At 35.7% G+C, this 13,152-nt stretch overlaps 1 protein-coding gene across 18 annotated transcripts in view; it reads left to right on the top strand.

Moving 5' to 3' along the window:
- Positions 1–13,152, top strand: part of ANKS1B (ankyrin repeat and sterile alpha motif domain containing 1B) — a 1,065,346-nt gene that overhangs the window by 159,832 nt on the left and 892,362 nt on the right. For all 18 annotated transcript variants that reach the window (XM_043440436.1, XM_043440451.1, XM_043440445.1 and 15 more), the window contains exons 4-7: positions 3,896–4,192; positions 6,425–6,500; positions 8,484–8,585; positions 11,592–11,705. In XM_043440436.1, the coding sequence (XP_043296371.1) occupies positions 3,896–4,192; positions 6,425–6,500; positions 8,484–8,585; positions 11,592–11,705 (589 nt within the window). The remainder of the gene's footprint in view (positions 1–3,895; positions 4,193–6,424; positions 6,501–8,483; positions 8,586–11,591; positions 11,706–13,152) is intronic.

The following is a 13,152-nucleotide window of genomic DNA, read 5'->3' as shown; positions in this document are numbered from 1 at the left end:
AAAAAATTTTTTTTTAAGGAGATTGGACTTCAAAATTCTTTTTTCAATTCTTTATGTTGTGGTTTCTATTATAAAGGAGTAGAAATTTTTTGAGATTTTTAATACCATTTTTTTTACATATTTTTTGTTTGTTATTATGTACATACTCCTTTAGTACTGACATAGATCTCTCATTCAATGTTATTTCTTCTAAAAGTTTCTGATGTAGGAATTTTGTTTTCATAGGTAAATTTTGATTTTAGCTTTATTTCCCACGCCCTCCCCAAATGGGACAGAAGTATACTAATTAATTATATACCTTTATGTATTTAAGCAATAGAGGGCAGGAATGAAAATGATAATGAACATTAACTGAGACTTATGATAACTGGGCAGTTTTACCTACAATATGTTATTTAATTAATTCTTGCAATTCTCTGAAGTGATTGTTATCACTTCCATTTTATAGACAGGAAATCAGGCTCAGTAAAGCTAAGTAACACATGTAAGTTCACACATTACTGAGTGACTTAAACTGAGACTTGGACTCAGATCTCTATGATTTCAGAGCTGTCCACAATAGTATACTGGTTTTACATCATAGACCCTATCACTTATGGAGTGCTTACTATATGCCAGGCATTGTGCATAGTACTTCATCTACATTATCTTTCTAAGCTCTACCATTGCCTAATGAGGTAGGTATTACTTACTGTTCCTGCTTCATATATGAGGAAACCACCTTAGAAAGACTAAGTAACTTCTTGATATCCCAGCTGCTAAGAAATGCAATTAGTACTTGAACTCAGGTTTTTTTGATCCAAAGCCCAAGCTTATAACCAGTACCACAACATAACATAACATAACATTATGTTATGATGTTAAAATTATGCATAATCATCAGGGCTTCATTCTGATTTCTGAATGCTAACTTTGGTTTATTATACAGCTTTCTTTCAAAATAATTCTAACTTATGTTTTAATATTTTAAGTTTATAAGGCATTTTCCTATGTTATCACCTTTGATTTATTAGTTGTATTCTAAGGTTATAGGGAAGATAATATTCTAATTTTATAGTAAGATAGGTCCAGAGAGATGGAATGATTTACTGTTGCTAATAAATACATGTTAGCACTTCAACCTGGGTCACCATTTTATGCTGCCCTAGAATTAGTGGTCATTTTAGAGTGAAATAATTTTGAAAACAAAGTGGACTGTGCCCTAATTATTGTTTTTATAATTGCCACATCTTTCCTGTCTTTTGTCACTTCATTTATTATTTCTTTTTCTGTTATGTATGTTTTCAATTTATATTTCTTTGTATATTCATTTCCCTCCTGTCTTTCTTCCCTCTTTTCTTTTCTTCCATCTTCTCTTCTTTTTCTGTTTATTTTTGCATTAGGACAAAAACCAGAGGAACCTTTTCTAAAAAGTATATTCACCAAAACTTCAAACTTTGCATTCATCAAAACTTCAAATCCAGCTAGTATTAGATAGTTTCCATTAGTGTTACTTTGAAGTAAGGCCTTTGGTAAATAGCTTTTGTAAAGCCAGTTTCATACTGCCACCCATTGTCTGGAATTGTCCTAATTTTTTAGAGAACACTTATCTGATAAAGAAGAAGAAATTCAAAACAGTTCAAGAATGTTTAATGTAGACATCTGAAGAATTGATACTTTTGATCTGAGGTGCTGGAGAAGACTTAAGAATCCCTTGGACTGCAAAGAGATCAAATCAGTCAATCCTAAAGGAAATCAACTCTGAGTATTCATTGGAAGGACTGATCTGAAGCTGAAACTCCAATACTTTGGTGAAGTATTGAAACTCCAATACCTGATGTGAAGAGCTGATTCATTGGAAAAGGCCCTGATGCTGGGAAAGATTGAAGGCAAAAGGAGAAGGGGGCAGCAGAGGATGAGATGGTTGGATGGCATCACCGACTCAATGGACATGAGTTTGAGCAGTCTCTGGGAAATAGTGAAGGACAGGGAAACCTGGCATGCTGAAGTCCATGGGGTTGCAAAGAGTCGGACACGACTTAGTGACTGAACAACAACAGAGTGTAGATATACTGACAATTATTAATTAGTATGTTATTGCAGCCTATTTATTTCAAATTGGATTTTTTTAGACCACTAGTGATTATGTATATGAGTATACAACCGTGGTTTCTCTAAAGATACCACAATTGTGGTCTTCACTGATGTGACAAACCAAGTGTGTCTTAGATATTATGGATAAACTCTATGAACATTTTCTCCTAAGTCTGGAATGATTGAAATATTTTTTTTTGAGATCTGAATAGTGATAATTGGAGTTTATAAGAGCAAAACTGAAATTTTCTATTATTTCCTAGGCTCAGGCCTTTGCAAGGTAGAGAGGTCTTTGAGGATTTGTTTCATAATTCACTTTTCTATTCCTCAAAGAGGTGCTGTATTTTTAAAAATGAGAAGTAATCTCTTTTCAACCAATGGGAAATTTGGTTCAGTCAGGAGGCATATTTCTATATCATTTTCATGGTTTAAAGTAATAAGATTGATTTTTAAATCATGTTTATTAAACTTGACCAGATAATAAAATCAGGGAGTGTAAGCCTCTATGTTCTAAGTCTCTGTGAGGAAGAAGACTATGGTGACACATTTAAACTAAGAATAGGAATGGCATCCTCAAAATGCTAGAAAAAACAATATCTCCCTCTGGATTCCCCATCTATCAGATCATAACTTTTTATTGACTGTCTTTAAAGAGTATGTTTTTCATCTGAGTTTGGCCTTCAAAGGCCCTCTCCTGATATTTTTTGGAAAGTAAAATAGTAAGAAACTTTTTTCCCCCTTGTCACTCCTCTTTTTAAGTTTTAAAATATACTGTCTACTCTAAGCTTACTTACCTGCATTGTTTTATTATCCAGAGCAAGACTGAGTTACAGTAACATTTGTTTGGATTTGAACGCTTAGAACAGCTGTCTAAGCAACTACTTCCTATTTCAACTCAATTAGTGTTCTTTTGGGCAAAATCCATAGAAATTCTGCTTTCAGATCGTTCATTTTCTGTTTTTCTTCCTTGACAGTGTAGAAAAACATGGTAGGCAGTGTGGTACAATGGAAAAAGCATAAATAGGTTTTGGATTCTTATGATACAGGTTCCAAAAGATCCTGATTCTCCATGGACATGTAGTTTAGTCTTTTTGTATTTTAGTTTCCTCACCCATGAAGTGGAGATGTTAATATTAGTCCTGTAGGATCATTTATAAGGGTTAAGGGAGACAATATATGTAAAGTTTTTAGACACTGAGCAAATGGTAGTCATAACAGTTGCTGCAGAAGATGTTATTAAAGGTACCAACTTTGGGTCTAGGCTATTTAGGTTCAAATCCTGGCTCCAATACTAAATGGCTGTATAAGGCTGTGTAACAGCTACTTATTCAACTATACATTACCTCAGTTTCCTCATCTGTAAAATGGGAACAATGACAGTACTATTTATCTCCTAGTGAGGATTAGGGGCTTCTCCAGTGGCTCAGTGGTAAAGATCCAGCTGCAATGCAGGATACTTGCAGGAGAAACGGGCTCAATCCCTGGTTGGAAAGATCCCCTTGAGGAGGAAATAGCAACCCACTCCAGTGTTCTTGCCTGAAAAATCCTATGGACAGAGGAGCGTGGTGGTCTATAACCCATGGGGTCACAAAGAGTCTGACATGACTGAGCACACACACAGGCCAGCAATGAGGATTAAATAAGTAAGCACACATGAAATGCAACGGTGTGTGCTCTGCACCTAGTATTAGCTATGATGGTGACTGTGATGATGACATCCTCCCTTGCTCTCTAGAACCCTCAGGTTTTAAATTACTGTGTTTAGGTTTTCATAACAAATTGAATTTCTGAAAACTTGGACTGTCTGTCTTTGTCTTAACAGAACAATGAAAATGAAACTGCCCTACATTGTGCAGCTCAGTACGGACACTCGGAGGTAGTGGCTGTTCTCCTGGAAGAACTCACCGATCCTACCATCAGAAACAGCAAGCTGGAAACGCCTCTGGACCTGGCAGCCCTCTATGGACGGCTTAGAGTGGTCAAAATGATCATCAGTGCACACCCTAACTTAATGAGCTGCAACACCCGAAAGCATACGCCACTGCACCTTGCTGCACGCAATGGTCACAAGGCAGTCGTTCAAGTGCTGCTGGAGGCGGGGATGGACGTCAGCTGTCAAGTGAGTCTTCTTGTCGCTGTGCTCCCAAAACAGTGGTGTTTTTGCTTTGCTTTGAGATCAGATGTTAAAATTTACATCTTAATTACATGTTAAATTTACAGGAAGAAATACTAACATTTTAAAATCAGGCAAATGGTCCACATGTATTTTTCTAACTACTAAATTCAAAGTATCCTGCCACACTCTTGGGAAATATGAAGGGATATAAGCCCTACTCTCTAACCTCATTCTAACTTGAGGGCTTTCCACATGAAAAATTATTACTAGATGGCAGTTATGTGTGGTCTTCTTAGTAATTGTTTCCTTTATTCCAGTATTTAGCACACAGCTTGACATACACCAGGAATTCAGTCTAAAATTGAGTGAATGAAAGAAAGAAATGAAATTGACTTTAATTTTTGAGTATGTACTTTGTGTTTAATATGTTGACACGTTTAGAATCTAAATCTCACAGCTATCTTATAGGATTGAGAGCTATTAAGTTCCAGTACAGAGATGAGGAATCAGATTCAAAGACTAATAAACTTGCCTAAGTACACATAGCTCATAAACCCAGAATGTGAATTAAGATTTACTGATTAAAGTCCAGGCCTCTTTCTGTAATAATGTACTTGTGTACATGACTGATAATGGGAGGATCACTATACCTAAGGGCAATAAAAAATTTTTTTTAAAACTTTGCCATTTGCATAGGTGAAAAACTTTCTCTTAAAATCTTCCTTGATCATCCTCAGAGCAGAAACCAATCTTTCCCTGCAGTGCTCACAAATTCTTGTCTTCTCTGTTATGTTCCTCCCTCCTTCTACCCTCAAAATAATTCTTAATTTTCATACTAACTCTATGCCAAGAATAGTTGAAGAATATTCTGAGATATGGTACTTTTTAGGCATTGGTGATACCATGATGGAAAAATAGATATGGTCTACATTTCCACTAAACTTACAGTTTATTAAAGGAAATAGATAATCATATAACATTATAAGGTAGTACTATAAGTGCTATGATGAGGAAGATTAGATTGATGTGAAACACACAGGGAAAGTACTGCACTTTAGGGGCAAGCAATACTTCCTGAGTGAAATTATATTTAAACTAAGATTTGATATGTAGTGTAGGTCTGTGGTTCTCAATTGTACTCCCTAGACCCTTATTATTGGGGCCTCCCATGTGGCACTAGAGTTAAAGAACCTGCCTGCCAAAGCAGGAGATGTAAGCTGTGGGTTTATCTCTGGGTCGGGAAGATCCCCTGGAAGAGGGCATGGCACCCCACACCAGTATTCTTACCTGCAGAATCCCATGAACACAGGAGCCTGGAAGGCTACAGTCCATAGGGTCGCACAGAGTTGGAAACAACTGAAGCGACATAACACGCACACACGCATCCCAGGTGACTGAGCCAGAGCTCATGGTGGTGCCCAGAAATCTGGTCAGCAAGCTCTCTAGGTGACTCTGATTCAGGCTGAAGATTGAGAACTGGTGGTATAGGTGATGGAGAGGTAAAGAGGACTAGGAGTTCTATCCTACCAGGCAGAGGGACCAGCTTTTGAGATTCTTGGGGAAGAAAACAAGGGAATGATACTGATGAAATGTTTAGTATGCTTGGAGCATGAATAAGATACAGAAGGTCTGGGGAGAGTTGGGATAGACAAGAGAGGATATGGAAAGGAAAGGAAGGAGAATATTTTCTAGGTTTTTTAAGCCACATTAAATTGTTGTGATTTTATTTGCCATTAATATTTATTTATACATCTGTCTCCTCTGATAGAATGTAAATGTACAAGAGTCAGGATCATATTTCCATACCTCAGAACACCCCTTAACTATTCTTGGTGTAAAGCTGGTATTTAATTAATGCATGTTGAATTGCATGAGCTCACTGGATAGTCACAAAAGCCTCGTGAGGTAGGCATTACTACTCTTATATCTGAGAACGACTGAGGGTGAAAGAAGATGAGTGATTTATAAACATGACAAGGTCAAATGGCTACACAAAGCACAGATGTTTCACAAACTCAAGCTTTTGGATTTTGTTTTTAGAATCTTCTTTATTCCACACTCCTCTTCTGTCAGGGAGTGCTAAGATTACAAACAATATGTATGAATGCATCAGTTCAGTTCAGTTCAGTCACTCAGTCGTGTCCGATTCTTTGCGACCCCATGAATGCATAAAAGGATATAATTTTTTTAACCTTAGCTTTCCTAATCTTTTTCCTTCTTCTTCTTTTTTTCTAGACAGAAAAAGGGAGTGCACTCCATGAAGCAGCTTTGTTTGGAAAAGTGGATGTTGTGCGAGTTCTGTTAGAAACAGGTAACTATAATAATTCTCCATGGAGCTTATCTTGCCAAAAACTATCTGTACTCCAGAAGTGGACAAAGGAAAATGACGCAATCCACCCCACCCCACATTACCCTTTTTACTTCACTCTAAATTGTATGTATGTAGAACCATGTAGAATTGAGTCTCAGTGTTAAGGAAAAAAACTGATATAAATGTTCATCTTCCTTTTCAATAGCTTCTTTAATCAAAAGCTTTTTAGAAGTGATCATTTTCTGTTTTTAAATCATATTGAAATATATTAGAGAAACTACCAAAAGAGGGAGAAAATCTCTGCCTTCTATAGGAAGGAGGAATTGATCCATGTGAAGCTGTGACAATTGCTTGATTTATTAAATAATATACAATTTTCCCTAGGTTTTTATATTGTTAACAGTGGTAAACAGAAATTAGAGTTCCCTATCCTTAAGGTGAATTTTCCTTCTAGTTAATTAATCATTAAAGTGGATTAAAGTGAAAGTCACTCAGTCGTGTCCCACTCTTTGTGACGCCATGGACTACACAGTTTATGGAATTCTCCAGGCCAGAATACTGAAGTGGGTAGCCTTTTTCTTCTCAGGGGATCTTCCCAACCCAGGGATGGAACCCAGGTCTCCTTCATTGCAGGCAGATTCTTTACCAGCTGAGCCACAAAGGAAGCTCAAGAATACTGGAGTGGGTAGCCTATCCCTTCTCCAGGGGATTTCCCTGACCCAGGAATCGAACCAGGGTCTTCTGCATTGCAGGCAGATTCTTTACCAACTGAGATATGAGGGAAGCCCAGTTAATTCATCAGCTGAGTAGCTGCTGTTGGTAAGCTTCAGTGATTTAAAGGGAACCTTTTAGAGGGAAGACTCTGAAGGAACAACAAAGTAGGCTTGTTTGTCTCCATATGTGTATTGTGAGTGAAGTAAAATTGAAACCGAGGTCAGATTTATTTTTTAAGATCAAAAGGTATAGATTCAAATTCATGCTTGTGAACAATATGTATGAGTCTTCTATGTTGTAAACTATATTTGACGTGTTTATTTTCCTCAGTAAAAATGTTAAAAGTATTAGCAGACTGTTGCATTGTGATTGTTCTTAGGCAAAGTTGAAATTTCATGTATATGTAACTTTGATATGTAATGTAGTGATATAATAAATGAGGTAATCAATTAAATGTGTGCTGGTAACACATTTCCATGCAAATTTAAGCAAATATTTAATAATTTTATTATAATGAATAACTTTTGAGGCCAGATCCTGAAAACTGGCTTTTGTTTGCAATTAGAAATTTGGGAAGTTTATAGAGATTTTTGCTATTTGCTACATTAAACTCTTTACCATAAATATTTTTGGAATTAAAAGGATTCCAAAGGTATTTCAGTTACACACATTAGGAAATGTTCTCATCAGGTGTTTGATGAGTATTGCTGATATTGAATATAATCTTGTATAAATAAATGTGGAATATTTGACTTAGTATTTGGACAATAATTAAAAATAGTCCTACTTTTTCAACTTCTGTGAATGCTAAAGTATTCTAAGACTGCTGTTATATTGCTTACATGGTACATTATTGTTATTTTGATCATACATTAAAGAATATATAAATTACATGACTTTTATACTTTAGGAATTTACATTCTAATATTTTTCAACTTGATAGTCTACAATTTAGTTAAGTAGTTATAACCTAAAATAGCTGTAATCTGAAAAGTTAATGTTTGAGTCAGTGTTAATTCATTATCAAATGAAGAGCTAATTCATTATCAAAAATGTTCCAAATCTTTGGAATCAGTAGACTTCCGTCTTCTTTCTTACTAAAATCGTGTGTGTGTGTGTGTGTGTGTGTGTGTAGGGCTTAAGTAAAAAAAAAAAACTGCCTTAAGTGCTTTGTTTGTGTACTTTTGAAATTAGTGCCTTTATTTGTTGACAGCATCTTCTGGTGATACTCCACTGTGTACATCTAGTGGGTTTTTCTTTTTCTTTCAGGAATTGATGCCAACATAAAAGATAGCTTAGGTAGAACTGTCTTAGACATTTTGAAAGAACATCCATCTCAGAAATCTCTCCAGATTGCAACTCTCTTACAAGGTAAATAGTATTGAATGATGGATGAGTTTGCCTTACAGTTAAGATTAAATTAAAACTGTCCTAGTTTTCTCTTGAGTTTCGAGTTAACATTTACTTTTGAATGAAGTTACTATTTGCATTTTTTTCTGGTAGACTTAAACTAAAGAATAATGAATACCTTTTAATGTTTTATTTGTTTTTCAACTGTTAAAATATTTTTTTCACTCACTTGATATTAAAAAGTATTTTTAATTAAACCCTTGTAATAAATATATAGTTATGAACTTGAAGGTATTAGGGCTATAAAGTGGTGATGCTGAGGTATTATCTTACATTTGAATAATGGATTTTCTATTATTTTGCCTGATTTCTATAACTGTGAGGTAGATCAATCAAATATTATTATTCTTCTTTTTGCACATGAGGGAAATTGAAGCTCCAGGAAGCTAAGTGATTTGCTCAAACATATATCCTATTCCAAGTGGTAGAATTGGTATATAAATGCTGAGTTAACAACAACAAAATTGTCCTTCGTTGAAAGAATACAGATTATTTGCTACCAAATCCAGTAATACAAGATAATTCAGTCTTGCCAGCCTATGGGTTAATAAATATCATTTGAGTATATCTATAGTTAGTTTTGGTTATTAAAATAGATCTACTTAAGGTTTGACCACCATCTGGGTACCATTGCTTCATTTGCAGGATGCATAGTTCCTCATCTGACTTTCTCTTTTTGCTCGGTGGTCAGGCCTGACGTGCAGTGTGTTCCCTTAAACATGCGGATATTTTTCTTTGCTTTGCTTTTAGCTCCTACACTGCTCAGTGCGGATTACCCCACAGTCATTATAGATTGGCTGCAAGTGTAACAAAGGGCAGTGGGGTGGGTCTCATAGGATATCAGCTGAGACGCTGAAGAGCAGCTTTGTCTTTCAGGAAGACAGATGAATTAAAACCAAGTCGGGCAGGAGACATGTAGATACAGGAGTCAACAAAGACCAAAGAGGGAAAGAACGGACTCATTACAGGAGGTCATGATGTTCTTTTCTCTCTTTATTTTCCAAAACCTCTCGGGAAACTTCAACCTCTACACTTTTCTTATTAATAAAGAAGTTAATTGCTAGTCAAGTGCTATAGAGATAAATCAGAGAAGAATACAAGTATGATTCTTCATACTAATTCAAATTAAAATCAAGTTGAATGAAAGCTGAAAAATAAAAGAGTGGTATGCAACCTTTAAATCAGTTTTTGCCCTCTAGGCACTTTGTATTTCATTTTTGATTTTTGCCTCTAACTGAAGTTAAAATAAACTGAGACTTGTGCTTAATATATGTTTTGGGAGAAGCAAATAAATGCTGTCCACTGAAAAGGGGGCATGACATAATTACAGACACTTTTAACACATTGAATTGGTTTAACTTAGATGAAAATGTTATTATACAGGTGTTCTCTTAAATAGTCATGATTTGTTCATTAGGTATGTAAATTTGTGATAGAGTATTTGCTACTTCTTTGAGTTTTTATAGTTATTGTCAAATTTTAGAATGTGAACACATTATATTCTCTGCATTCCTGATGTTCAATCACTGGCACATTTACTATCTTATGAAAAAGTTTGTCATTGCAGTAAATACAATTTATAGTAGGTAAAATTACTGCCTGGGCCAAAAATTGTAATGATAGAATGCCATATGTTGCTTTCTTTTCCTAGCAGAATTTGCTTAGTAGAATTGCTCTTAGGTAGAAACTATTTGGATAACATGAAGACACAGGTGGTTGGCATGAAAGCACAAAGTGTCTTAACTGAATTTTAAGGAAAAAAGGGGTGCCTTCTGAATAAAGAAACAGAAGTAAAAGATACCTTTGGGGAGGAGTCTATTGACTTAATCCCTTAGAGGCTACAAACTGTGATGAATGCCTTTTGGGCGATAGCAGATATAACTTGTTTAGATCACATACTTTTGGCTCATGCTGTGTTTCTGTAAAATTGAATTAGCTTTAAGCACTTAAAAATCTAGGATTTCAGATAACACTCCAGGGTTTGATTTCTCAAAAAATGCAAGCTTTCATTTTGCTTCGTGGCTGAACTTTAGATGGTGCATCTGTTCTCTGGTTTACCAGGCTCTGCAGGCTTTCTGTTTTTTTCTGTATCATTGAGATTAAATGTTAGTTGACATATATCCTTGCATTCAGATGCTGTTTTCTTTATGATTGAGAGAAAAGTGAGATGTTTCTTATATCTATCTATGTTTGCTACTTACTATCTGAATAAACATGGCCAAGTTAATAATCCTTCCCCTTTGGTTTTCATCTTTAAAGCTGAGATAATAATAGTGCCTGTGTCATAGTTTTGTGAAGATCAAATGAGTTAATTTATATCAAATACTTAAAACAGTGCTGAGTGTATAGAAAGCAATATTTAAGTTTTATTATTACTATGTCCTCATCAAAGTTGGAAAAATGAGTGAGGTGCTGAGTGCAGAACACTGCTTCAAGAATAATGCAAAAAACATTTTTTTTTGTTGTTGAACTAAAGTTCAATATGCAATTATGTTTATCTCACAAGATGTAACACCATTGCAAATTAAGCTTATCCCACTTCATTTATTTATGTTACCTGACTGGTTGTTTTATACATCTAAATTTTATATCCCTGCTTATGGACATGGTCTATTCAAAGCATCAGAGAGTTTTAAACCTACAGATAGAATATATTTAAGGAAACCAAGGATGTTATTGTATCTTCAACCGGTACATATATTTTTAAGGAAAGAATGTGACAAAAGTTTACTTTTCATGAAAAGGATTCACGAGTCTCTCTTGAAATATTTTTTTTTTGTTTTAATTAAAAAGCTTTAAATTAATAGTTCATCATGAAGATCTTTCAGTTTGGTTTTTTGAAGTTTTTTTTGAAAAACTTAGGATATGAAGAAATAACTGAAAAAGTAACCATCAAAGTAAAACCAAGTTAAGGTTTTTTAACATATATGAATTCAAGTATGTAATTTCAAAAACTTATATACACAGAATATTTAGAAGGCGTGGGAAGACCAACAGTCCTTGAAGAACACATACAGGAAGATATGACACAAGAAACACGTATTTCATCTCCTGTTGAATCTCCTTCCCAGAAGACCAAAAGTGAGTAGCTAATTGTAAAACCCTTGAGATGATATTAGACTGTTATGTACAATTTTATGCTGTATGTACAAAAGGGCTCAAACTTGTGAAAATTTAAGGTCTAATAAGTTATATCTTATGCTCTATATTTTATCCATTATTCAGTCAGTATTTATTGAGCTCCTGCTGTTTGTCAGACACTATTCTTAGTCCTGAGATATAGTGGTGATCAAGGGAAATAGCAATCCCTGCTGACATGAAGCTTACATGGAGTGGATATTTCACAGTTGACTTTTACCCCCTAAAATATGTTTTTAAGGTAGACTAAAAAACATATCAAATTGCCAACATCCGCTGGATCATCAAAAAAGCAAGAGAGTTCCAGAAAAACATGTATTTCTGCATTATTGACTATGCCAAAGCCTTTGACTGTGTGGATCACAATACACTGTGGAAAATTCTGAAAGAGATGGGAATACCAGACCACCTGACATGCCTCTTGAGAAACCTATATGCAGGTCAGGAAGCAACAGTTAGAACTGAACATGGAACAATAGACTGGTTCCAAATAGGAAAAGGAGTATGTCAAGGCTGTATACTGTCACCCTGCCTATTTAACTTCTATGCAGAGTACATCATGAGAAATGCTGGGCTGGAGGAAGCACAAGCTGGAATCAAGATTGCCAGGAGAAATATCAATAACCTCAGATATGCAGATGACACCACCCTTATGGCAGAAAGTGAAGAAGAACTAAAGAGCCTCTTGATGAAAGTGAAAGAGGAGAGTGAAAAATTTGGCTTAAAACTCAACATTCAGAAAACTAAGATCATGGCATCTGGTCCCATCACTTCATGGGAAATAGATGGGGAAACAGTGGAAACAGGTCAGACTTTATTTTTTGGTGCTCCAAGATCACTGCAGATGGTGATTACAGCCATGAAATTAAAAGACACTTACTCCTTGGAAGGAAAGTTATGACCAACCTAGATAGCATATTAAAAAGCAGAGACATTACTTTGACAACAAAGGTCTGTCTAGTCAAGGCTATGGTTTATCCAGTAGTCATGTATGGATGTGAGAGTTGGACTATAAAGAAAGCTGAGCGCCGAAGAACTGATGCTTTTGAACTGTGGTGTTGGAGAAGACTCTTGAGAGTCCCTTGGACTGCAAGGAGATCCAACTAGTCAATCCTAAAGGAGATCAGTCCTGGGTGTTCATTGGAAGGACTGATGCTGAAGCTGAAACTCCAATAGTTTGGCCACCTGATGCAAAGAACTAACTCATTTGGAAAGACCCTGATGCTGGGAAAGATTGAGGGCGGGAGGAGAAGGGACAACAGAAGATGAGATGGCTGGATGGCATCACCGACTCAATAGACATGAGTTTGAGTAAACTCCAGAAGTTGGTGATGGACAGGGAGGCCTGGCGTGCTGTTCATGGGGTCGCAAAGAGTCAGACATGACTGAG

Source organism: Cervus canadensis, chromosome 21, assembly GCF_019320065.1.
Source record: "Cervus canadensis isolate Bull #8, Minnesota chromosome 21, ASM1932006v1, whole genome shotgun sequence".
In the NCBI taxonomy this organism is placed as follows: Eukaryota; Metazoa; Chordata; class Mammalia; order Artiodactyla; family Cervidae; genus Cervus; species Cervus canadensis.
This window is presented reverse-complemented; position numbering and strand designations above follow the sequence as displayed.